A 25,718-nucleotide genomic window follows, 5' to 3' on the forward strand; every position below is an offset into this window, starting at 1 on the left:
AGGCGGTAGCATTCTCATGGTACCCCTGGGACGTGCTCATGGTACCCCAGGGTACCACGGAACCCTGGTTGGGAATCACTGCCCTACAGGGTCACCATTGACGGCAAAAGAAAAAAGTGCTACCGGACTCGAATGTTGTTCTCTTACTACATGCAGCCACAACAACCTTCCTGAAACTATCTTCTCGTGACAGAGGTTAAGCTGTACATGTGTGATTGGGTGGGGATTCGAATCCAGGCCCCCCCATATTTTAGTCCAACACTCCACCACACTGGCTATCTGGGGTACTGTGCTCCATTCTTCCAAGCCTAGGCCCAAATTTTATCTAAGCCTCTACAATAAGCGCAGGGTGAGCACAACACTGACCACTTTCCAGCCCAGACCTGGGCATTATACGGCCCGCGGGCCACATCCGGCCCACTGGATGACCCTGACTGGCCCCCCTGCCGTGCTGGGGAGCGAGGTGCCTTTGAAAGCCCCGCAGAAGCCAGTTGCCTTGCCTGCCGGCTTCTGCGGGGCTTTCAAAAGCGCCTTGCCCCACTGCCTTTTGGCCCGGCCCTCCACAATATTTTCTGTTTCTTATGCGGCCCCATGGAAAAAATAATTGCCCACCCCTGTTCCAGCCGGAAGACATTCAACCTCGAGTTTGAAACGCAGCGTTCTCACCCCCCCCCATCCAAATGTAACTCCACCTTGACACAACAGTGGTAACAAAAGGGGCTGAACTCACGCCGGTGGGCACGGCTCTGTGTTGCACGGTCTCTGCCTCTCCGGTAGTTTGTTTTCCGGGCTGCACAAATGGTTCAAAACTGTGGAGGTGTCGCCTTGTTTCTTGCATATGACTGACTGGACTTGACTGCCTGTATAACAGTCGGGGAAGGTGTGAGAATAAAGCAGACCCCGCACAACGCTTCCTGACCAAATGGTTACGGTTGTAACCAGTAGGAATCACCACCAATGAACCCCAAGAAGAATTTTATTTTTTATAACAGAAGTGATAATAAATAGGCTGTCTATGTACTGCTGGAAAGTCACAGTGTGCTACGCAGTATGTATTTTACCCCAGTTTCATATAGGCCCCTTCCGCACACGCAAAATAATGAGTTTTCAAACCACTTTCACAACTGTTTGCAAGTGGATTTTGCTATTCTGCACAGCTTCAAAGAGCACTGAAAGCAGTGCATTATTCTGCATGTGCGGAATGAGCCATAGTTTAAAGCCAGGTTTCTAGTCCTTTGGGTTGCCAAAGAATATATCTCAGAAACCAGAGAAGTGGCTGTAGGAGGGCCAAACTAGGTGAAATGCCGTTAAAAACTGAAATGCTGTCAAAACTATTACATGCACGGTGATCTTTATAAAGGACTGAACTTTTCAAAATTTGGGATGGCAGAAGATTTTGAAGTGGCTCCAGCAATGAGGCCAGATGCTTGGAAACTCCAAAATCCAGGGAGACGTCTGGATGTAAATAAGACCTCTCCAATTCCTAGTCACCATTACAAATTCTCCCAGTTAAACTGGTATTAACTTACAGAAAAAGACTCAGAGGGAAATTTAAAAAAATGAAGGAACAGGACCAGTGGTGGGATCCAAAAATTTTAGTAACAGGTTCCCATGGTGGTGGGATTCAAACTGTGGCGTAGCGCCAGTGGGGCTACGCTGGGCAAGACGGGGCGTGGCGGGGCATTCCGGGGGCGGGGCATTCCTGGGGCGAGGGGCTGTGGCAAGCAGGGGGCGCCCAGCTGCTCGCGGGTGCCAGAATCCTTGGGCCCGAGGAAACAAAATGCATGCAGAGCGCCAGGCTGCCCGCATAGCCTACGCCGGTGCACCTCCTGCTAGACTGCTTCAAGTTCTGCACGCTACTGCTGAGAGGAGGGGTGTAACTAAGGCAAAAATCACGTGGCAAAATCACCAATTAGTAACCCCCTCTCGGCACACACAAATAATTAGTAACCTACTCTCAGGAACCTGTGAGAACCTGCTGGATCCCACCTCTGAACAGGACAGGCGCTTGATTCCAACAGGAATCTGGCTTGAACTCCACTGATTTCCCTCCAGGAAAACCCTTGTAAAAATTCTTACCTCCAGCGCAGATGGCGGAACATTTTGTCCACGAGACGTACTGCCACAAGTATTGGGCCTCAATGCTGCGGGCAACGGGTGCATTGAATTTGTATCGAATCCCTTGAAATTCTTCCCGGACAAGAACCTACCGGAGGTGGGGAATGAAATGGTGGAAACAACATCACAGCATCAGCAGTCTGATGTTCTCTCTGATGCGCTCCCTTGTGGGGGCGCCACCCCTGCAGAATATCCCACTCTCAATCCAAGGACAGCCTAAGCCAGTGGTGGCGAACCTATGGCGCGGGTGCCAGAGGTGGCACTCAGAGCCTTTTCTGTGGGCACGCGTGCAGAGTTTGTCATGTGGGGGGGCAGAAAATCACCCCCCACACACATCTAGGCTGGCCTGGGCATGACCTGGGAGTAAGATCGGTTGCTGGCAATGGGGCTTGCTTCTGAGTAAACCCTCCTAGGTTCGTGATTCGCCCATTCAAAGCATTTCACGGTTGCTTCACCAAGCTTACTCCTGAGTAACGAGCGCCTCAGAGACAACCGTTTTTTCTAAACTGAAACCTCAGCATTCAGGTTAAATTGCTGTGTTGGCACTTTGCGATAAATAAGTGGTTTTGGGTTGCAGTTTGGGCACTCGGCCTCGAAAAGGTTCGCCATCACTGACCTAAGCGTAGAGATGCTGCGTGGTTTCTGGGCTGTGTGGCCGTGTTCTAGCAGCATACAGCCTGGAAACCACACAGCACCTCGGTGATTCCGGCCGTGAAAGCCTTCGACAATAAGCCTCAGCATACTTCGGCATGGGAGAAAAACTATCTAAAGACATTTTCGAGCCAAAGGAAGGAAAGGAACGCGGACTCATGAAAACCGAATTCTATGTGTACGTGCGCAAATTCTCTAACTTTACCCCTTTCCCAAAAATACATGTGGTTCAGCTACATCTTATTGCTATTAGCATCATGCTGTCAGGGGATGATGGGAACTGTAGTCCATAACATCTGGAGGGGCGCGAGTTTGACACCTGTGGCGCAGATGAACTTTGAGTGGGAAGTTCGTAGAGCAAACCACTCCCGTATGAAAATTTTGAGTCAGGCTCGGCTGTCAACAAACTGGCGTCTGGCTCAAAATGGCCCCTGCTACCACCAGATCTTCCCCCTCAGATCCCCTTTCATTTCAAAGCAAATAAAGCTCACCTTTATATGGGACAGGGAAATAAAGGAGAACCCTCCAGAGATATCATTACAGAGTTTATGTAGCCAATCACATTTAGCCCTCTGCGGAGGTAAATAATGATGTTTCAGAGTGAAGGCAACTAAAACCAGGGGGCATACACTGAAAATGCTGGGGGGAAGCATTGGGACTAATAAAAGGAAACATTTCTTCACGCAACACGTATTTGGTGTTTGGAATATGCTGCCACAGGAGGCGGTGATGGCCGCTAACCTGGATAGCTTTAAAAAGGGCTTGGACAGATTTATGGAGGAGAAGTCGATCTCTGGCTACCAATCTTGATCCTCCTTGATCTGAGATTGCAAAAGCCTTAGCAGACCAGGTGCTCAGGAGCAGGAGCAGCAGAAGACCATTGTTTTCACATCCTGCATGTGAGCTCCCAAAGGAATCTGGTGGGCCACTGCAAGTATCAGAGTGCTGGACTAGATGGACTCTGGTCTGATCCAGCAGGCTCTTTCTTATGTTCTTATATTCACCTGGCTTGGAAGGGTAGTCCTAGCCAATCAGGGATCACAAAGAACTGAAAAGATTCTCAGCCCTGAAAAAACTGCTACCCCCAAACCATCCCCAATTTGTTAGAGATATTTATGTGCGAAACCATACCTGCCCACCCCTCCCAACCCCCATTTCCATTTTGGCAGCGGTACTAACCATGATGATGAGGGTGGTGTTGGTTGGACCGAGAGCTTCCAGAGACTCTGGCTCGTCCTGGGAGCGTCGGTAGTGGAAGGTGGTCCCACCAATGTCAAACCGCCGTGGAGGGTCTATTGAGAGCTTCCCGTTGATAAAGTACTCGTTGTTTTCTCCTCTCAGAGCTGGAAGGGCAAGCCAAGAGAAAACGTCTGAAGAAGCAAAGAGTCAATATTCTCCTGGATGTTTTGTACTCAGACAGAGAAAAACAGAGACAGAAAGTTTCAGGAAGTAGCTCTGTTGGCCTGCGGTAGAAGATCTCACTTTCAGTCCAGTGGCCCCTTAAAGACACACAAGTTCTTTGGGGTATAAGCTTTTGAGGGGCAGAGCTCTCTTCATCAGATAAAAGCAGGTCCAGCGCTCGAAATCTTACGCTCCAAAAATCTTACTGGCGTCGACGGTGCTACTGGACTCCGAGTTAGTGAGACACTGACTCATTCCGCACAGGCAGAATAATGCACTTTCAAACTGCTTCCAGTGCTCTATTGAAGCTGTGCGGAATAGCAAAATCCACTTGCAAACAGTGGTGAAAGTGGCTTGAAAACGCATTATTTTGCGTGTGCGGAAGGGGCCTGAGGAACAAGAACAATGACTGCTGGGTCATTCAGAAGGATGATACTAAATTCCGAACACGCGCTGGCTTGCTTAGAATACCCCCTTCCGGATTTCATTGTTATGTGGTGAGAAATGTAACTGTCGGGAGTCTTCTCACTAGTTTCTCTTTCTGGAGGTCCACTTTTTTCCCAGCTAAAAATTAACACATTTTTCAATGTTATTTTTTTTTACACGTCTTTTGTTGTTGTTGTTGTTGGTGGTGGTAAACGGCCTCCTTTCCATCAGTTGAAGGTTCATTACCTTGGAGTAAAGCAATGCCATGGGTTATCCATGCAATCCAGTGGTGGGATCCAAAAATTTTAGTAACAGGTTCCCTTGGTGGTGGGATTCAAACTGTGGTGTAGCACCAATGGGGCTGGGCGGGGCATGATGGGGGCGTGGCTGGGCATTCCTGGGTGGGGCTGTGGCAAGGACACAGCCGCTGTGCCGGTCCTTGGGTGGGGAAAGCGAATGCTGCATGAAGCATGAGCTGCCATGCAATGCGCCGGTGCACCCTCCCTAGACTGTGACTTCCGCTGGTTCTGCGTGCTACTGCTGAGAGGAGGGGCGTAACTAAGGCAAAAATCACGTGGCAAAATCACCAATCACTTCTCGGCACACCCAAATAATTAGTAACCTACTCTCGGGAACCTGTGAGAACCTGCTGGATCCCACCTCTGATGCAATCCAACCTTTGGATATTTATTTATAGTTTCATCTATATTTTCAGTTTTACTGCTTCCTGACAGGGTTTTTGTACACTTGTTTGTAGTTTGTTGTATGTCTTTAATATGTCATTCATATGGTATTTCTAATACGTCTGTTGTTTACATCTATAAAGTTGTTTATATCTACATGTGATTTATAAGGTATTTGTGAGACATCTATTGTTTATGTCAAATAACCTTGAACAAGGTGTTTATTTTACAGGGAAATTTCAATGAGATGAAAACAACATAGAAATAGCGTTCAATTTGCATAATAGGACCATATCCCTTCAGTCTTCGGAGACCCAGCTTTGATGCCCTTACCTTCTGAGACTAGGGTGGTGGCAATATGGCCTTCTCGGTCATGCCTGGAACCAAAGTTCTAGAACTCTCTCCCCAGTGAGATTTATCTGTCCCCTTCTGTTGACAGCGGTTGAAGAAATTCCCTCAGTGATCTCTCCTTCATGATTTTAATTGCTTTAATTGATGTTTTAATTGCTATTTTTATGCCCTGTGCATATTGTAACTCTCTCTTTAATTTGTTTCAATGGTGTGTGTTTGGGGGGCAGTGATTTTAACGGTTTCAAAACAAGATTTCATCGTGCATGTTTTAAATTGTTTCCTGACTTGGTGGTCCTTGTAAGGGCAGAAAGGCAGGATATGAATTTTTGTAAATAAACAAATAAACAGAAGCATGGGTTCCATTCCGGAACAGAACAGGCAAGATATCTTAAGTCATCCCTTGACATCTGCCAGACTCAGCTACCTTTCCCAACTCCTCCGGCGGTTCCTCCACCATTGCTGGGAATTAGCCAGCTGGTTGTGTCTCAGAAATGACCAAAAACCAGAGCACAAAGCATTATCCCCACAGATCCATAAAACACGTGCTGAACGAGAGCAGCAGTGGCATAGTGGTTAAGAGCAGGTGCATTCTAATCTGGAGGAACCGAGTTTGATTCCCCGCTCTGCCGCCTGTGGAGGCTTATCTGGGAATTCAGGTGGGTCTGTATAACCTGTGCCTCCACACATGCCAGCTGGGTGACCTTGGGCTAGTCACTGTTCTTCTGAACTCTCTCAGTCCCACCCACCTCACAGGGTGTTTGTTGTGAGGGGGGAAGGGAAAGGAGTTTGTAAGTCCCTTTGAGTCTCCTGTAGGAGAGAAAGGGGGGATATAAATCCAACTTGTCGTCGTCGTTGTCTTCTTCTTCTTCTTCTTCTTCTTCTTCTTCTTCTTCTTCTTCTTCTTCTTCTTCTTCTTCTTCTTCTTCTTCTTCTTCTTCAAAAACGCAGTTTGAGCAAGGGCTCCCCACCGCTTACATGCCGAACCCGTCTTCATCCTGGTTCTGTCGCTAATTCCACCCCTCATCACGAGTTATTCCCGGACCTGCATGTATGTGAATCTTTTTTTAAAAAAACCACGCCGAACTCGGATCCCAGGGGAGTGTTACTTGAATCCACATTACTTGAATCCTTGATAGAAGTCAAGATCTTCAGTGGAGTGGGAAGGGAGAATGTGACATGAAAAGATACTGTTTATTTTGAAACCTGGATGTATCCATGTTTAATTTCTTGGTGGGCATTCGGCCTTAGTGTCCTTCGCTCCTCCCTTGCTTCTCCCTCTCTGCAGTGCTCTCCATCCTCTTCAGTAGCTGGCCTTCATCCTTTCCCCCACCTGTTGGTTCCTATCTATCTACCCCAGGGATCTGCAACCTCCAGCTCTCCAGATGCTCATGGTCTACAATTCCCATCAGCCCCTGCCAGCACGGCCAATTGGGAATTGTAGTCCATAAACATCTGGAGAGCCGCAGGTTGCAGGGGCTGATGGGAATTGTAGTCCATGAACATCTGGAGAGCCGCAGGTTGCAGACCCTTGATTTACCCCATCCCAGTCTTGCCTTCTTTCTTCCCTTTCCCTTTCTTCCTTTTTCCCGCTGAGTTCTCGCCGTCCACCCTTGGCAAGGCCAAATGGTTGCTCCCCCCACCCCTAGCCAGATAAGACAGCAGGACAAAATTAAAAAGGAAGATTCAGGATTCAGAATAGAAGGCAACGAAGGTGCACAGAAAGGTGGAGGTGAGTGGAATGGTGGGAAGGCACCTGAAGGGGATTGGGGGTCACTCTTGAAGGTTCTCACCCAGATAATTCAGAGAAATATTGAGTTCTCGGACATCGATGTGCACCGATCCTTTGGGGATCCATATTACCTCTTCATAGCCTGGAAGACGAAAAGGGGGATATGAAGTTTATCTGAATTTTCCCTTGTCCTGCTTTTCATGTTCTAGGGTAAATTAGCTGCTAAGAACAGGGAGAAACAATGTAAGAAGGAAAGCGGGAAAAGGAGAAGCTTCCAGCTCCTTTCTCTCACCATTTAACTATTTGGTATCTCTCTTGATTTAACAGCTACTGTATATACTCAAGTATAAGCCGACCTGAATATAAGCCCAGGCACCTAATTTTACCACAAAAAACTGGGAAACTTATTGACTAGAGTATAAGCCTTCGAACTTGACTCAATAGCAGCTAAAAACAGAAGATTTGGGAGCAAGATGAGATAGAGTTGCTTAACGGAGTTTGAATTAGGGATGAGCAGCTTTCCAGCACTCTTGGAACACAAATGAACCACTGTTTTCCTCCAAATGTAGAATAATTCTGGGATTCATAGCCATGCCAGCCTAAACTTTGCTCCAAAGAAAGTCTTTGTCTTCAGCCACATCAGTATTTGGCAGTAAACTACTGTATGAAGAATTGTATTCATCTAGAATGCAACGTGCCAATAACCATTAGGAGAGAAATGCCTTGGTTTCTTTTAACACACACACACACACACACACAACCTAGTCGTAATGCTATGCAGGCTGTCCTTACAGCTTGTTTTTATGGCTCTCTGGTGAGTTAGAAAAAAACCAGCAACATGCTTACCGGATCCCCACAGCAGCCCCAGCTCCGGCTGCCATCTTGGAATTACCGTAAATACTTGAGTTCTTACCTCCTTCGGGCAGTGAGTGGTTGAAGATCGCTTCAATGGTTTCGCAGGAGCTTCCGTCTCCCCCACATACCCGGCACTTGTCCTCCTTAGTATCTGAGCCCAGGATGCGGTCACAGCCCACATGCTTGTAAGAGAGTGTCAGCGAATTTTATTGGTCGGCACGTCAAATTAGCATCAGGAAGACAACCCATTCAAATCCCCCTCTTGCCAGGAGACGCACTGGGTGATCTCTGGCCTGCAGCCTAGCCTACCTCACAATGTTGTTGTAAGAACAAAATGGAGGAGAAAACAACCATGCATGCTGCTCCAATCTCTCCGGAGGAAGAGCCTTCAGTGGCTGTTGCTAGGCAATCACACAAGACTGCAAGCCTTCAAGCCCCTGTTTCTGTCAGTTAAAGAAAGGAGGGAAGGGGCAGAGCTCTTCCTAGGGCTGTTCAGTTTTTTTTTTTAAGGAGAACTCACTGGGACTAGGTCTAGCAGCAATCACCAGGCAATTCACTACCATGCAACCTCCATGACTCACCGAAGCTCAGCTACTTGCTGCTGTTTAACAGCAGCCACCCCACAAAAGCCAGTGGTTAGAGTTTCAGACTGGGACTTCAAATCTCCAGTCAGCTGTGGAAACTCTCTGGGTGACTTTGGGACAGTTACAAATTCTCAGCCTAATCTACTTCACAGGGTTATTGTGAAGATAACATAAAGGAAAGGAGAACAATGTCAGCGGCTTTGGGTCCACATTGTGGAGAAAGACACTGAAGAAGAAGAAGAAGAAGAAGAAGAAGAAGAAGAAGTAGAAGTAGAAGAAGAAGAAGTAGAAGAGGAGGAGGAGGAGGAGGAGGAGTTTGGATTTATATCCCCCCTTTCTCTCCTTCAGGAGACTCAAAGGGGCTTACAATCTCCTTGCCCTTCCCCCCTCACAACAAACACCCTGTGAGGTAGGTGGGGCTGAGAGAGCTCTGAGAAGCTGTGACTAGCCCAAGGTCACCCAGATGGCGTGGTGTGGGAGGTGTACAGGGCTAACCTGAATTCCCCAGATAAGCCTCCACAGCTCAGGCGGCAGAGCTGGGAATCAAACCCGGTTCCCTCCAGATTAGATACACGAGCTCTTAACCTCCTACGCCACTGCTGCTCATAGAATTGGAAGAGACCACAAGGGCCATCCAGTCCAACCCCCTGCCATGCTGGAACACACAACCAAAGCACTCTTGACAGATGGCCATCCAGCCTCTCTTTAAAAACCTCCAAAGATTTTATTCTCTGAACAGCTTACTCTTCACTCCATGAACTGGTTCACGCTCCAGAAAGTGCACACCAAATCCTAGCCACAACGGCCCATTAGCTGCGAGGCATAGTGATTACAGCGAGGGGCATTCACCTTGCATTCCCCACTCACGCAGATGTCATTGGAGTCCTGGCGGCAGGGGGTGCCGTCCACCACGGCTGCGGCCCGTTCTGTGTAGAAATTGAAGCCTTCAGCCAGGCAGTTGAGTGAGCAGGATTTGACACCCCCTGTTGGGAGAAAGAGAGACGAAAGTGTTCGATAGAGGCAAAAATGTCTGGAAGCAACAGGACCTCTTGGATCAACCAAAGGGCTTTTCTGAGTCTTCCCTAATAGCAGCATTCACACGCAGATGCTACCAAGATTTGCAGCTATGCCTTTTGTGGCTTAAAAACGCCAATTCTGATTTGACTCCTCCCTTGCACAAATCAAACTTCTAAGACTTTGTTTTGGTATTGTTTTTGGCGTCCTTGCAGTGAATTTGTGTGTTTTTGGTGTACAATAACATAACAGGCTCCCACCAATAGCTCTGCAGTAAACTCGGTTTCGAAAGAAATCTGCTAAGGTGTTGTGAGAAACCAATTACACCCCAGGATTCTGTAAGTCAAAACCACAGAGGAGGATGTTCACTGCATCTCTGCATGATTAACTGCTCTGGCTTTGATACCTTCCACTTGGCCTCTGTTGGAAATGGGTGATTGGATCATCCCTGTTTGTCTGCATGAGTCCCTGATTTGCAATCTAGAGGCATGAGTCTGCATGAATCCCTGATTTGCAATCTCTGATCATGCAGAAGCACAGCAGATTGAACTCCTTGGTGGAATCCTGTGTTCATTTCAGTCCAAACAGCAAGACATTTCAGCTTAGGAAAGGAGTCATTAATGAAGGTCAGGAATGAAACCAGCAGTGGATCTTCAGGGGAAGCAAAATGGGGGTAGGACAGGGTGGCTGATAGATGGGCTGTAACGGGAGCCAGGCTTTGCCACTTGAACCTCCAGCGGGTTCCTGTGAAAAGCAAAGCGACACATGATGGCACCACACCTTACGATATGCAAAAGAGAGGCTGCCCAGCCCTGTTTCTTCACAAGGAAAATGGCTACATTTGCCTGGGATTATCCCAGCTTCCCAATCCCTATCCCAGATAAATTTGTAACCACGTCTCATCTTCTGTGGATGCTTTGGTAAAACGTTATTCACGTGCAATGCTGGCAATGTTATCCAGAGGGTCCAACTCCTTGCTCATGGTCACTTCAAGTTAAGAGGTAAGTCCATAATCGTCACAGGAAAATCCAGGATCATCAATGTTGAACCAGGTAAGTAAGTATTTAGTTCATACTTTCTCATGAATTCTCATGAACCCATCGGAAAACGCGGATTAGGCGCAATGCGTTTTCCTCCTTGTGTATAATATAATTCGGACTTATTCCTGTGTATAACATAATTTTGGACTCATCACTTGCCACTTACAGAACATTTCCCTGTGTGGATGCATATGAAATTACGTTTATGAATTATTTTGGACTGAACATTTATTGATGTAGATACACGACTGCGTAATTAGTGGATACTTACCTGTATGAAAGTTTGAATTCATGAGAAAGTATGAACTAAATACTTACTTACCTGGTTCAACATTGATGATCCTGGATTTACCTGTGATGATTATGGACTTACCTCTTGGATGTTATTTGAAAATATGTGATTGTGACTATAACTAATGAAATACAAAAGGTGAACAGTCGTTGTTGTTCATTTACCAATATTTACTGCTGCACCCCTTCTGCTCGTACACTTCAAGTTAAGCCCATGAGTGTGGAACAGGAAATGCATTGTGTCTCTAACATGTATGTGTCTGCACAACATACTAAAGCGTTGTGTGGTATGCAACCTGCAGTTTCATGAATGGTGCAGCTGCTATAGCGTGCCTGGAAGTGTTCATCACATATCGTGGCACCATTATATTTTTCAAGTCTCTCTCTATCAAAAAGAAAAAATTGTCATCCTTTTGGGATAATTGAACTCAGTAGTCACAGAGCAAAAGGAAGTCTTCAACAACAGAGGGGAGCTTATGGACTGACTCAACTGAATTATCCTAAGCATGTTTCTATATTCATTTGTTTGCTGAAAAGGAAATATGTAGGGGGCACTTAAACAGGAGAAAAGGCAATGTTCCATCTTTCCTATAGCTGCCAATTCTCCCTGACAAACACCCCAATTCTTCCTAGATCATATTTACCTTCCCCAGATTCTGAAACTGAAATAAAACGGGAATAGGCTTGGTCAATACCCTAGAAATTTGGTAAAATTTGGATTCAGATTTATTCAGGCATAAAATTATCTGTATGCCCAAATAAGACAAATAACATATTCGGATATACCCAAATATTCGGGTATACCCGAAAAATTGGGGTCACTCTGATTTTTTTTGTTTTTTGGTGTTTTTTCACGTTTGTGCCTATAGAGGATGCATACAGATGTTACCAACCAAGTTTGGTGAAGTTTGGTTCAGGGGGTCCAAAGTTATGGACCCCCAAAGTGGGTGCCCCCATCCCCCATTGTTTCCAATGGGAGCTAACAGGAAATGGAGGCTACCCCTTTGAGGGCCCATAACTTTGGCCCCCCTGAACCAAACTTCACCAAACTCAGGTGGTATCATCAAGACAGTCTCTGGATGAGACCCTGAAATTTTGGTGCCAGTAGCTTTAAAAATGTGTCCCTGACAGGCACCCCAGGAAATTGCCCAAGACTATCTGCTCTGCAGTGCCTTGGCACCATTGAACCCAATGGGGAATGTTGAAGATAGAGGCACCAGATTTTCAAGGTGGCTCCAGGAGGTTCCTGGTAATAGCAACCAGTCTTGGGGAACTTTGCTTCTGGGGGCAGTGGGAGGGGTGGGTTGTGAGAGTTCTGAGAGAATTCAGCCAGCAGACTTCATGTGTAGGAGCAGGGAAACAAAATAAGCCTTTTTGGGGCCCATAAAATTGAAACCCAAGAAGCAAAGTTCACCAAGCCTGGATGCTATTACCAGGAGGGCCTCCTGGAGCCACCCTGAAAATGTGGCGCCTCTATCTTCAAAAATGTGCAGCCTGCATACAACACTCAGAAATTCCCCATTAGCTACAATGCAGCCAAGGCACTGCAGAGCAGAGAATCTGGGCCAATTCCCTGGGGTACCTGTCAGGGGTGATTTTTTAAAGGTACTGGCACCAGAATTTCAGGGTCTCATCCAGAGACTGTCCTGATGATACCACCTGAGTTTGGCGAAGTTTGGCTCACGGGGGCCAAAGTTATGGACCCTCGAAGGGGTAGCCCCCATCTCCGTTAGCTCCCATTGGAAACAATGGGGGCACCCAATTTGGGGGTCCATAACTTTAGACCCCCTGAACCAAACTTCACCAAATTGGGTTGGTATCATCAGGAGAGTCTCTGGATGAGACTCTGCAATGTTGGTCCTGCTAACTTAAACATGCACCCCCCTGCTGGCCAAAACGCAAAAAGAAAAAATTTTTAAGCCCGAATGCCTTGCATTCGGATTTGTTCATATTCGGACAAAACATATTCGGCACACCCGAATTGCCAAGCCTAAATGTGTCTAATGGAACTAAATACACAGCTGGAAGGGACAATGTGTAGACCAGGGGTCTGCAACCTGCGGCTCTCCAGATGTTCATGGACTACAATTCCCATCAGTCCCTTGGCCACACTGGCAGGGGCTGATGGGATTTGTAGTCCATGAACATCTGGAGAGCCGCAGGTTACAGACCCCTGGTGTAGACAGATGGGTTCTAATTATCCTGGGCAGAAATCTGTTACATGTGGATGTGAAGAGCAATTCTTTACTTTGAAAGTCAGCTGTGGCTCCCGATCAATTGCTTTACAAGCAGAGTGGGAGAGACAGAAGCCAGTGTAGTTAAGAGCAGGTGCATTCTAATCTGGAGAACCGGGTTTGATTCCCCACTCCTCCACCTGGGGCTGAGGCTTATCTGGTGAACCTACATTCCTGCTGGGAGTCCATCCTGCAGCTTTTCCAGATAAATTAGGAGTCCACAATCTCTATCAGCTTCTACCAGCATGGCCAATTGGCCATGCTGACAGAGGCTGATGGGAATTGTAGTTCCTGAACATCTGGAGAGCCGCAGGTTCCCTACCCCTGGGCTAGTCACAGTTCTTTGGAACTCTCTCAGCCTCACCTACCTCACAAGGTGTCTGTTGCGAGGAGAGAAAGGAAAGGAGTTTGTGAGCCACCTTGAGTCTCCTTACAGGAGAGAAAGGTGAAATATAAATCCAAACTCTTCTTCTTCTTCTTTGCCTAGCAACCTGGAAGCCATCTACTTGGACAACAGTAAAATAACTGCAATTCCTTTCCTTATTAGATGTGGTTTGATACACACCTTCACCACAGTGTGGAGCAGGGGTAGGGAACCTGCGGCTCTCCAGATGTTCAGGAACTACAATTCCCATCAGCCTCTACCAGCATGGCCAATTGGCCATGCTGACTGAAACTGATAAGACAACAGTTCCTGAGCATCTGAAACACCAGATTCCACCAGTGGAGGGACACAGCGCTTGAATTTCCAGGCAAAACTGAAAACCAGCATTGGCTATGGAGGCCCAGTGGTGTCATTCCAGGCAAAAGTTTACACACTTTGCATGAGGGAGGCAAATTTAGCTCAATTTTAAACTGGAATACAGTTTTTAGGGGGAAAATTGAGCATGGGAAGTGAGAAACCAGTGCATATTTGATTCTTGTAAAAAGAGAAATAGAATCAACATGAAGATGTTCAAACAGAACCAACCAACTTTCAAGATTTGGTCTAATCTCGGCAACCAATGAGTACCAGGTCTCAATTCCCCGCTCGTTGCACCCTGAAAAATGCTTGGTGTGTTTGGTGTGTTTGGTGTGTTTGGTGTGTTTAACAAGATCAGTATCGGAGAGTTAGAGCGGCGGATGCTGAATGACCTGGTTGAAGTCACTCTCCTAAACCCCCATACTTGTCAGAACCACAGGGGTATAGACAAATTTTTACAGCGACACGCCCCACAGGAGTAGATCACCCAGCAATATGCAAACCAGGAACAGCACACAGACACCAGAGTCCTTTTATTGTTGCGATACTATGTAGTAAAGTGCTTCACCAGGCAGCAGGTGTTCCAAGACACACTCCTCTCCCTTCTATCTGCCATATATATACAAATATCCGGTGCAGATGTCTTATCAGTCTTTGGTTGCATACGGCACTGTCCAAGGTCAGACATAACTGTCACATAGATTTTGCTCATCTAAGCTGACACTTTGACAGCACCTTACAATACTCACCACAATAAACAATCAAAGGGAACAAAGGCCAGGCTACTTCTATTCAGATGCCCTCACCTATTGACCTTGCTATCTTCATTGTTACCCACATGCTACATACTTCATTGTTACTCACTTGCAAGGCCACTCCTATTCAGATGCCCTCACCTATTGACCTTTACTCACAGGTATATATACTCCACTTGCTTTCCTTTGCTACTATCAGATCCTCTGAAGATGCCAGCCACAGATGTAGGCGAAACGTGAGGAGAGAATGCTGCTAGAAAACAGCCATACAGCCTGGAAACCATATAGTACCCCAATACTCACCACCTCGGTATGTTTTCCAGGTGTAGTATTTTCCACGGAAGGGGATGGTATCAAATTCAGCACATTGCACCTCCCGGAAGTCCTGCGAACCAGAAGGGCAGTCCTGGAGGGGAAGGAAGAGGCGAACATGACCAGCACTTGCCAAGCTGTTGTACGCTGAACCGTAAGTGGAAAATATTGTGGTGGGGTCGGTTCATAGAGGGAGGGGGAGTGGAGACAGCTTGCCAATTAAGGTCAAGAAATTCATGGAAAATGGGTCCAGCAACAGCCAATGCCTGTGATAGCTATATGGAACACCTCAGCGTTCAGAGGCAGTCTACAGATGCATGGGGGAAAATGCTGGCAAATGGCTATCAACTTCATAACTTTCAACTGTAACCTTGTATAGGCCAGTGATATCCAATTTTTTTCTCTCGCATACTCCTTGGCAACCCATTTCCCTCAAATTGTACCCCCATAATAGCAAACCCATGATGTAATTTTTTTTGCATACCCCCAAATGCGCAGGCATGTATCCCTGGGGTACATACCCCAGGTTGGGAACCACTGAATATAGGCCAGCAAGGTGGCATGTGGTAGCATATGCAGCAGCGTAAATTTCCCAGACTACACTGATCTCATCAATTCTAAGCAGGGTTGGCCATGGTTTGTATGTGGACGGGAGGCCACCAAAGAAGACTTGGGTTGCCATGCAAAAGAAGACAAAGGCTAATGACTTCTGCTCATCTCTTGCCTGTGAGGTGGAACTTTATTGAGTCATAGTAAATGATGGAACTTAACTAGACTAGGCTCTGGGAAACCTGGGTTTGAATCCACACTAATGCCAATGGCCCCTTTCCACACAAACCTTTTAAAACATTTTGAGGCAGGAAATGAAACATTTCTTCCTAGGAGTTCCACATCGTTTTTACCCCCAAACATTTTACTTCCAGCCTCAAAACATTTTAAATCAATCCCCTTTTAAAACGATTCTCTAACTGGAACATTTTGAAAATGTCTTCAATTGCTGTGTGATCTAATGATTGTTTCCCGCACTTCTTCGCTTTCCTGAACTTCCTCCCCGGCATTATTTTCTGAGCTCAGTTTCCCCTCGCTTGCTTATTTGCAGCATTTCCCTGTTTGTTCTTTCATTTATGTGGGGCCCAGGAGAAGAGTGAAGGGGAACTCTGCTCCAGGCGCGCACGCGCCCCTGCTGCGGCGCCATCCGCCCTGGAACGCCCCCGGAATTCCGCGCCCATGTCATGCCGCGCGCCCGGGGCGTCGCGCCCCACCCGGCCCCATTGGCGCTACGCCTCTGTGTGGTTCTTCAACAAGAGGCTGTGAAGCATTAAAGCATCAATTCAACACAAAACTGAAGAAAAAGGGGGAAATCGCATCCAAGGAAAAATGGTGGTCAGGAATCGTTTTGAGGGCGTGAATGCAGATATACATCATTGTATAGAGGGGGATTTTAGGAACATTTTAGGGGATTTGTGGATAAAGGACCAAGGAAACTTGCTGGGTGACCTCGGATCAGTCACACTCTCTCAGCCTAACCCACCTTACAGTGTTGTTATGAGGACAAAATGGGGGACAGGAGAACATATTCAGTTTTGGGCCTCCCGTTGGGGAAATAGATGGGGTATAAATAAATAAATATTATGGCAATTGCTGTGTACTGGGGGAAAACATATGCCCCCTCCAATTATATATGATTTCAAAAAATATAGACCAGTGATGGCGAACCTTTTCGAGACCGAGTGCCCAAAGTGCAACCCAAAACCTACTTATTTATCGCAAAGTGCCAACATGGCAATTTAACCTGAATACTGAGGTTTTAGTTCAGAAAAAACGGTTTGCTCCAAGGCGTGCGTTACTCGGGAGTAAGCTTGGTGAAGCAACCGTGCAACGCTTCGAATGGGTGAATCACGACCCTAGGAGGGTTTACTCAGAAGCAAGGCCAGCCTGTGTGTGTGGTGATTTTCCGCTCCCCCTACATGACGAACTCTGTGTGCGTGTGCCCAGAGAGGGTTCTGAGTGCCACCTCTGGCACGCGTGCCATAGGTTCACCACCACTGATATAGACTGTGACACTGCAGATTAAATTAACAAATTATAATTGCAGAAGAATAGGGAAGATCAAAAGTAAATGGTCTGTTTATAATGTCGTGGGATGACACAGGTGAAAAATATTACATTATGTCTGTAGAAATGATAAACATTTAATACGGGGAAAGGCTGTGAAAGATGTTGCCAGGTTGTTCTCAAGAGAATCAACAAAATGGCTGCCCTCGACCATCACCTGCAACAAAATGGCTGCCCATTACCACCACCACTGAATAATCATGATACTCACATCTGTGTTACACGATCGGTAGCGCTTTCTTTCCCCAAGACAGTATTTCCCTCCGATGGTTGGTCTTCAGAAAGAAGTAAGAAGAAATGGATATGTTACCACTACCACTGTAACGGGTGACCCACGCAGTGGTGTGAGATTGCTGCCATGTAATGGACAGAGGAAACACTATCCCTCTTGGGCCCTCCCATGAGTCATCTACACGCCATACACCAGACAGTACACACTCCCGTCTGAAGCAGTACAAACAATGCCCTCAGCCATCCTATGGTAGTCAAATGAAGGAATGCCACCTCCAGATATCTACCGCCCCTCCATCTGCATGAAGACCAAGCAAACAACTTTCTCGTGATCACTGGTCTAAAGACTATCTGGCTGTCTTCGACGAAAGCCAGAGCCCTCTCAATTCTGGCCCTGGCCTGGTGGAACACTTTGATACATGAGACCAGGAAGGCAAACTCTGTGCTGGGGATAATTAGGAAAGGAATTGATAATAAAACTGCAAAGATTGTCATGCCCTTATATAAAGCCGTGGTGCGACCGCACTTGGAGTACTGTGTTCAGTTCTGGTCGCCACATCTCAAAAAGGATATTGAAAGGATATTGAAGAGATAGAAAAAGTGCAGAGAAGGGCAACGAGGATGATTGAGGGACTGGAGCACCTTCCCTATGAGGAGAGGCTGCAGCGTTTGGGACTCTTTAGTTTGGAGAGGAGACGTCTGAGGGGGGATATGATTGAAGTCTATAAAATTATGCATGGATAGAAAATGTTGACAGAGAGAATTTTTTCTCTCTTTCTCACAATACTAGAACTAGGGGGCATTCATTGAAAATGCTGGGGGGAAGAATTAGGACTAATAAAAGGAAACACTTCTTCACACAACGTGTGATTGGTGTTTGGAATATGCTGCCACAGGAGGTGGTGATGGCCGCTAACCTGGATAGCTTTAAAAGGGGCTTGGACAGATTTATGGAGGAGAAGTCGATTTATGGCTACCAAACTTGATCCTCTTTGATCTGAGATTGCAAATGCCTTAACAGACCAGGTGCTCAGGAGCAGCAGCAGCAGTAGGCCATTGCTTTCACATCCTGCATGTGAGCTCCCAAAGTCACCTGGTGGGCCACTGCGAGTAGCAGAGAGCTGGACTAGATGGACTCTGGTCTGATCCAGCTGGCTTGTTCTTATGTTCTTATGTTCCTATGTTCAGGACCCTGCGGGATCTTGGCCAGTTCCATAGGGCCTGGAAGATGGAGCTGTTTCACCAGCCTGTGGTTGAGGACAGCAACAACTCTAGCCACTGCTAGCTGGCTTCCCATTCCTTTTTCCCGCCCCTCTCCCTTTTCTTCCAGTGATATTAAGATCAACTGACTGCATACGAGTGAAACTGTTTCCTCCCATCCCCGCTGGATTTTATATTTTACATTATTTAATGATGCTATGATGGACTGTTGTGGTCGTTTGTGTGCTGTTATATGATGTTTTAATTAATCTACTGCATGGAGGAACTATGATGTAAACTGCTCTGAACCCATGCAATGGAGGGACAGGCAGGGAGAGCTGTCTAATAAGCCAATAAACGACAAACGAACTGTCAGGACTACAATTCCCAGCAATCACCAGCTCCAGCCTTTTTGAATTAGAGCGGGAAACCGAGCTGGGGAGCTACGGCAAAACGAAACTACGTAGCTCTGTCAGAACCAATGAGAGACCAGGAACTAGGGGGAGGGGAGGGGAAAAGCTGATTGGTTGCTGTCTGTTTTTGTCAATAGAATAAATACTAGAACTGAGGACAAGAATCCTCAGTTCCAGCACCCTGTAGCTAGGGCGACCCAAATCAATTAAGTTCTTCTTTTTACGTTGATTTTGTCTGAGTGGTGTTCAGTCTTACACGAACGAATAACAATAGTGTTCTGTCTGCACATTCCAACTTCACGGCAGTTCATGAGTTTTCCTTCTATAGCAAAACCCAGGATGCACCAAGCACCCTTCCGGGACTACTTACCGGGGACTGTCGCAGTAGCGGATGGATGAAGAGACACCACCTCCACACGTTCGGCTGCACTCTCCCCAGGAAGACCAGTTCCCCCATTCTCCATCCACACCTTCCGGCTTTGTGCCAAAGGGTACACATTCTCGTTTGTAGCACCACTGCAAGAAAGGTAGGGGGAGAAACGGATAATTGCGAAGACTGAAAGGAGGCCAACACCCTTTCACCTCACATGTTTTTGCCTCTTTCCTTGCCAAATTCCTTTCCTTTCCTCTCCCCACAACAGACACCTTGTGAGGCAGTTGGGGCTGAGAAAGTTCCAAAGAACTGTGGCTAGACCAAGGTCACCCACAGCTCTGGATTAACCTTTAAGCAAACTAAGCACATGCTTTGGGCTGGCTTGGTTTTTGACTCCACTGACAAATTTACAACCAATGGGAGTGCAGGATAGTCTCCTGTGCACCCATTGGTCGAGGGTTCGTCGTTGCGACATTAGCAAATTATATAGGTAAAGAAGTGTTAAGTAAGACTGTAGGTTTAGGAAAGTTAGGCCACAGAGTGTATAGTATAGTTTAGTTTAGCTGAGAAGTGCCTTTAGCATTAAGATTTCTGTATGTCTGAGATTTCTGTATGTCTGTGTAGAGTGGCCTTGAAAGAGATACGCTTTTGACCTAAAGTAACCGAGAGTTATATAGTTTCTCTCTATATAAGGAGCACAGTTAGCATTACAGAACCAGAGAGATTAAGAGCTCACAGACAAGGTGCAGAAAGAAAGGGAAACAGCCCCAGAAAGCAGAGTCAGAAGCCGAATTCCCACTGAAAATTTAATCTAGATACAACCAAGTTTCAAAAGAATCGGCACCTTTTCATCCAGGTTCCAACATCCTCACTGCAGCATGTTTCTAGTGAAGACATCTAGGCCTGCCCCTTGGGGGGTGCCTGCTGTCAGGGGTGCAATTGCTCAGCTAGCAGCACCAAAATTTCAGAGTATCTTTAGGAGACCCTCCTGATGATACCACCCAGGTTTGGTGAAGTTTGGTTCATGGGGGCCAAAGTTATGGACCCTCAAATGTGTAGCCCCCATCTCCTATTAGCTCCTATTAGAAACAATGGGGGATGGGGGCACCCCCTTTGGGAGTCCATCGTCTTGGACCCCCTGGACCAAACTTCACAGAACCTGGATGGTATCAGTAAGAGATTCTCCTGATGATACCACCCAGGTTTGGTGAAGTTTGGTTCATGGGGGCCAAAGCTATGGACCCTCAAATGTGCAGCCCCCATCTCCTATTAGCTCCCATTGGAGTGTTTTTTCAGAGACCAGAACAAGGAATAAGCTCCAGAGACCTGGACAAGGAATAATGGATTCAAAGTATAGGAAAAGAGATCCCACCTAAACATTAGGGAGAAGTGACTGTTTGACAGTGGAATACGCTGCCACAGGGGGTGGTGGAGTCTCCTTCTTTGAAGGAGTGCTTCGATTGTGTATTCCTGCAAGGCAGGGGGTGGGCCTTGATGGCCCTTGTGGTCTCTTCCAACTTGTGGTCTCTTCCAACTTGGGGTAGTCACAGCTTTGTGGAGCTCTCTCAGCCCCACCCACCTCACAGGGTGTTTGTTGTGCAGGGGGAAGGGAAAGGAGTTTGTAAGCTCCTTTGAGTCTCTTACAGGAGAGAAAGGGGGGGATATAAATCCGAACTCTTCTTCTTCTATGATTCTATGACTCTATGGCCGTTTCCGCACGGCCACGCTGGGGGTTGGGTCGGCGAACATCACACCGACCCAACCCCCACCCCCCGGGACCATTCGCACGAACGGTCCCGGTTGCGGTGGGGAAGATGGTGCAGCCTTCGTGCAGGCTGCGCCATCCCCCAAACGCCTTACCATGGCCTCTGGCCTCCGACGCGTCGCACAGGCCAGGGGACACGCCCCCCCCTGCCCTGCGCGACAGCTCCAGGATTTGCAGGGGTAGGGGAAGCGTGTCCCCTGTCTTGCAATACAGCTGGAGGCCAGAAGGTGCCGGTAAGGCATTTGGGAAAAAGGGGATGGCACGCTTTGGCAGCAGAAGCTTTCTAGCCGCTGGGGGGGGAGCGAGGGCAGTGCGGCTGCGATGCAGCTGCGCCCCCCATGCGAACAGCTCCCCTAGGGACGGGTTTTTTGCCATCCCTAGGGTGCTGTTATTGGCCCGTGCAGAAAGGGCCTATGAATAGAAGTAGGGCACACTGTCTCATCCCTAGCTCCCAACCACAGACCTGTGGCCACTTACCCCCTTCTCAATGGTGTTAGTTTGGCAGATGGTCCCTTCTGCAGCTGGGATGCTCACCCCCCCCCCCCCCCCCCCCCCCCCCCCCCACCCCCCCCCCCCCCCACCCCCCCCCCCCCCCACCCCCCCCCCCCCCCACCCCCCCCCCCCCCCACCCCCCCCCCCCCCCACCCCCCCCCCCCCCCACCCCCCCCCCCCCCCACCCCCCCCCCCCCCCACCCCCCCCCCCCCCCACCCCCCCCCCCCCCCACCCCCCCCCCCCCCCACCCCCCCCCCCCCCCACCCCCCCCCCCCCCCACCCCCCCCCCCCCCCACCCCCCCCCCCCCCCACCCCCCCCCCCCCCCACCCCCCCCCCCCCCCACCCCCCCCCCCCCCCACCCCCCCCCCCCCCCACCCCCCCCCCCCCCCACCCCCCCCCCCCCCCACCCCCCCCCCCCCCCACCCCCCCCCCCCCCCACCCCCCCCCCCCCCCACCCCCCCCCCCCCCCACCCCCCCCCCCCCCCACCCCCCCCCCCCCCCACCCCCCCCCCCCCCCACCCCCCCCCCCCCCCACCCCCCCCCCCCCCCACCCCCCCCCCCCCCCACCCCCCCCCCCCCCCACCCCCCCCCCCCCCCACCCCCCCCCCCCCCCACCCCCCCCCCCCCCCACCCCCCCCCCCCCCCACCCCCCCCCCCCCCCACCCCCCCCCCCCCCCACCCCCCCCCCCCCCCACCCCCCCCCCCCCCCACCCCCCCCCCCCCCCACCCCCCCCCCCCCCCACCCCCCCCCCCCCCCACCCCCCCCCCCCCCCACCCCCCCCCCCCCCCACCCCCCCCCCCCCCCACCCCCCCCCCCCCCCACCCCCCCCCCCCCCCACCCCCCCCCCCCCCCACCCCCCCCCCCCCCCACCCCCCCCCCCCCCCACCCCCCCCCCCCCCCACCCCCCCCCCCCCCCACCCCCCCCCCCCCCCACCCCCCCCCCCCCCCACCCCCCCCCCCCCCCACCCCCCCCCCCCCCCACCCCCCCCCCCCCCCACCCCCCCCCCCCCCCACCCCCCCCCCCCCCCACCCCCCCCCCCCCCCACCCCCCCCCCCCCCCACCCCCCCCCCCCCCCACCCCCCCCCCCCCCCACCCCCCCCCCCCCCCACCCCCCCCCCCCCCCACCCCCCCCCCCCCCCACCCCCCCCCCCCCCCACCCCCCCCCCCCCCCACCCCCCCCCCCCCCCACCCCCCCCCCCCCCCACCCCCCCCCCCCCCCACCCCCCCCCCCCCCCACCCCCCCCCCCCCCCACCCCCCCCCCCCCCCACCCCCCCCCCCCCCCACCCCCCCCCCCCCCCACCCCCCCCCCCCCCCACCCCCCCCCCCCCCCACCCCCCCCCCCCCCCACCCCCCCCCCCCCCCACCCCCCCCCCCCCCCACCCCCCCCCCCCCCCACCCCCCCCCCCCCCCACCCCCCCCCCCCCCCACCCCCCCCCCCCCCCACCCCCCCCCCCCCCCACCCCCCCCCCCCCCCACCCCCCCCCCCCCCCACCCCCCCCCCCCCCCACCCCCCCCCCCCCCCACCCCCCCCCCCCCCCACCCCCCCCCCCCCCCACCCCCCCCCCCCCCCACCCCCCCCCCCCCCCACCCCCCCCCCCCCCCACCCCCCCCCCCCCCCACCCCCCCCCCCCCCCACCCCCCCCCCCCCCCACCCCCCCCCCCCCCCACCCCCCCCCCCCCCCACCCCCCCCCCCCCCCACCCCCCCCCCCCCCCACCCCCCCCCCCCCCCACCCCCCCCCCCCCCCACCCCCCCCCCCCCCCACCCCCCCCCCCCCCCACCCCCCCCCCCCCCCACCCCCCCCCCCCCCCACCCCCCCCCCCCCCCACCCCCCCCCCCCCCCACCCCCCCCCCCCCCCACCCCCCCCCCCCCCCACCCCCCCCCCCCCCCACCCCCCCCCCCCCCCACCCCCCCCCCCCCCCACCCCCCCCCCCCCCCACCCCCCCCCCCCCCCACCCCCCCCCCCCCCCACCCCCCCCCCCCCCCACCCCCCCCCCCCCCCACCCCCCCCCCCCCCCACCCCCCCCCCCCCCCACCCCCCCCCCCCCCCACCCCCCCCCCCCCCCACCCCCCCCCCCCCCCACCCCCCCCCCCCCCCACCCCCCCCCCCCCCCACCCCCCCCCCCCCCCACCCCCCCCCCCCCCCACCCCCCCCCCCCCCCACCCCCCCCCCCCCCCACCCCCCCCCCCCCCCACCCCCCCCCCCCCCCACCCCCCCCCCCCCCCACCCCCCCCCCCCCCCACCCCCCCCCCCCCCCACCCCCCCCCCCCCCCACCCCCCCCCCCCCCCACCCCCCCCCCCCCCCACCCCCCCCCCCCCCCACCCCCCCCCCCCCCCACCCCCCCCCCCCCCCACCCCCCCCCCCCCCCACCCCCCCCCCCCCCCACCCCCCCCCCCCCCCACCCCCCCCCCCCCCCACCCCCCCCCCCCCCCACCCCCCCCCCCCCCCACCCCCCCCCCCCCCCACCCCCCCCCCCCCCCACCCCCCCCCCCCCCCACCCCCCCCCCCCCCCACCCCCCCCCCCCCCCACCCCCCCCCCCCCCCACCCCCCCCCCCCCCCACCCCCCCCCCCCCCCACCCCCCCCCCCCCCCACCCCCCCCCCCCCCCACCCCCCCCCCCCCCCACCCCCCCCCCCCCCCACCCCCCCCCCCCCCCACCCCCCCCCCCCCCCACCCCCCCCCCCCCCCACCCCCCCCCCCCCCCACCCCCCCCCCCCCCCACCCCCCCCCCCCCCCACCCCCCCCCCCCCCCACCCCCCCCCCCCCCCACCCCCCCCCCCCCCCACCCCCCCCCCCCCCCACCCCCCCCCCCCCCCACCCCCCCCCCCCCCCACCCCCCCCCCCCCCCACCCCCCCCCCCCCCCACCCCCCCCCCCCCCCACCCCCCCCCCCCCCCACCCCCCCCCCCCCCCACCCCCCCCCCCCCCCACCCCCCCCCCCCCCCACCCCCCCCCCCCCCCACCCCCCCCCCCCCCCACCCCCCCCCCCCCCCACCCCCCCCCCCCCCCACCCCCCCCCCCCCCCACCCCCCCCCCCCCCCACCCCCCCCCCCCCCCACCCCCCCCCCCCCCCACCCCCCCCCCCCCCCACCCCCCCCCCCCCCCACCCCCCCCCCCCCCCACCCCCCCCCCCCCCCACCCCCCCCCCCCCCCACCCCCCCCCCCCCCCACCCCCCCCCCCCCCCACCCCCCCCCCCCCCCACCCCCCCCCCCCCCCACCCCCCCCCCCCCCCACCCCCCCCCCCCCCCACCCCCCCCCCCCCCCACCCCCCCCCCCCCCCACCCCCCCCCCCCCCCACCCCCCCCCCCCCCCACCCCCCCCCCCCCCCACCCCCCCCCCCCCCCACCCCCCCCCCCCCCCACCCCCCCCCCCCCCCACCCCCCCCCCCCCCCACCCCCCCCCCCCCCCACCCCCCCCCCCCCCCACCCCCCCCCCCCCCCACCCCCCCCCCCCCCCACCCCCCCCCCCCCCCACCCCCCCCCCCCCCCACCCCCCCCCCCCCCCACCCCCCCCCCCCCCCACCCCCCCCCCCCCCCACCCCCCCCCCCCCCCACCCCCCCCCCCCCCCACCCCCCCCCCCCCCCACCCCCCCCCCCCCCCACCCCCCCCCCCCCCCACCCCCCCCCCCCCCCACCCCCCCCCCCCCCCACCCCCCCCCCCCCCCACCCCCCCCCCCCCCCACCCCCCCCCCCCCCCACCCCCCCCCCCCCCCACCCCCCCCCCCCCCCACCCCCCCCCCCCCCCACCCCCCCCCCCCCCCACCCCCCCCCCCCCCCACCCCCCCCCCCCCCCACCCCCCCCCCCCCCCACCCCCCCCCCCCCCCACCCCCCCCCCCCCCCACCCCCCCCCCCCCCCACCCCCCCCCCCCCCCACCCCCCCCCCCCCCCACCCCCCCCCCCCCCCACCCCCCCCCCCCCCCACCCCCCCCCCCCCCC

The 25,718-nt window shown here is 54.3% G+C and overlaps 1 protein-coding gene across 1 annotated transcript in view; it reads right to left on the minus strand.

The window, feature by feature from the left end:
- The window catches only part of LOC125433267 (A disintegrin and metalloproteinase with thrombospondin motifs 10-like), a 57,072-nt gene that overhangs the window by 11,518 nt on the left and 19,836 nt on the right, over positions 1 to 25,718 (minus strand). Inside the window, exons 6-15 of the mRNA XM_048497768.1 lie at positions 21,761 to 21,815; positions 19,516 to 19,661; positions 17,513 to 17,576; positions 15,178 to 15,280; positions 9,648 to 9,781; positions 8,273 to 8,396; positions 7,421 to 7,501; positions 3,949 to 4,112; positions 2,080 to 2,206; positions 731 to 860 (exon numbers count right to left, since the gene is read on the minus strand). Of these exons, the coding sequence (XP_048353725.1) occupies positions 731 to 860; positions 2,080 to 2,206; positions 3,949 to 4,112; positions 7,421 to 7,501; positions 8,273 to 8,396; positions 9,648 to 9,781; positions 15,178 to 15,280; positions 17,513 to 17,576; positions 19,516 to 19,661; positions 21,761 to 21,815 (1,128 nt within the window). The remainder of the gene's footprint in view (positions 1 to 730; positions 861 to 2,079; positions 2,207 to 3,948; positions 4,113 to 7,420; positions 7,502 to 8,272; positions 8,397 to 9,647; positions 9,782 to 15,177; positions 15,281 to 17,512; positions 17,577 to 19,515; positions 19,662 to 21,760; positions 21,816 to 25,718) is intronic.

The sequence above is a fragment of the Sphaerodactylus townsendi genome, linkage group LG05 (assembly GCF_021028975.2).
Source record: "Sphaerodactylus townsendi isolate TG3544 linkage group LG05, MPM_Stown_v2.3, whole genome shotgun sequence".
Lineage (NCBI taxonomy): Eukaryota > Metazoa > Chordata > Lepidosauria > Squamata > Sphaerodactylidae > Sphaerodactylus > Sphaerodactylus townsendi.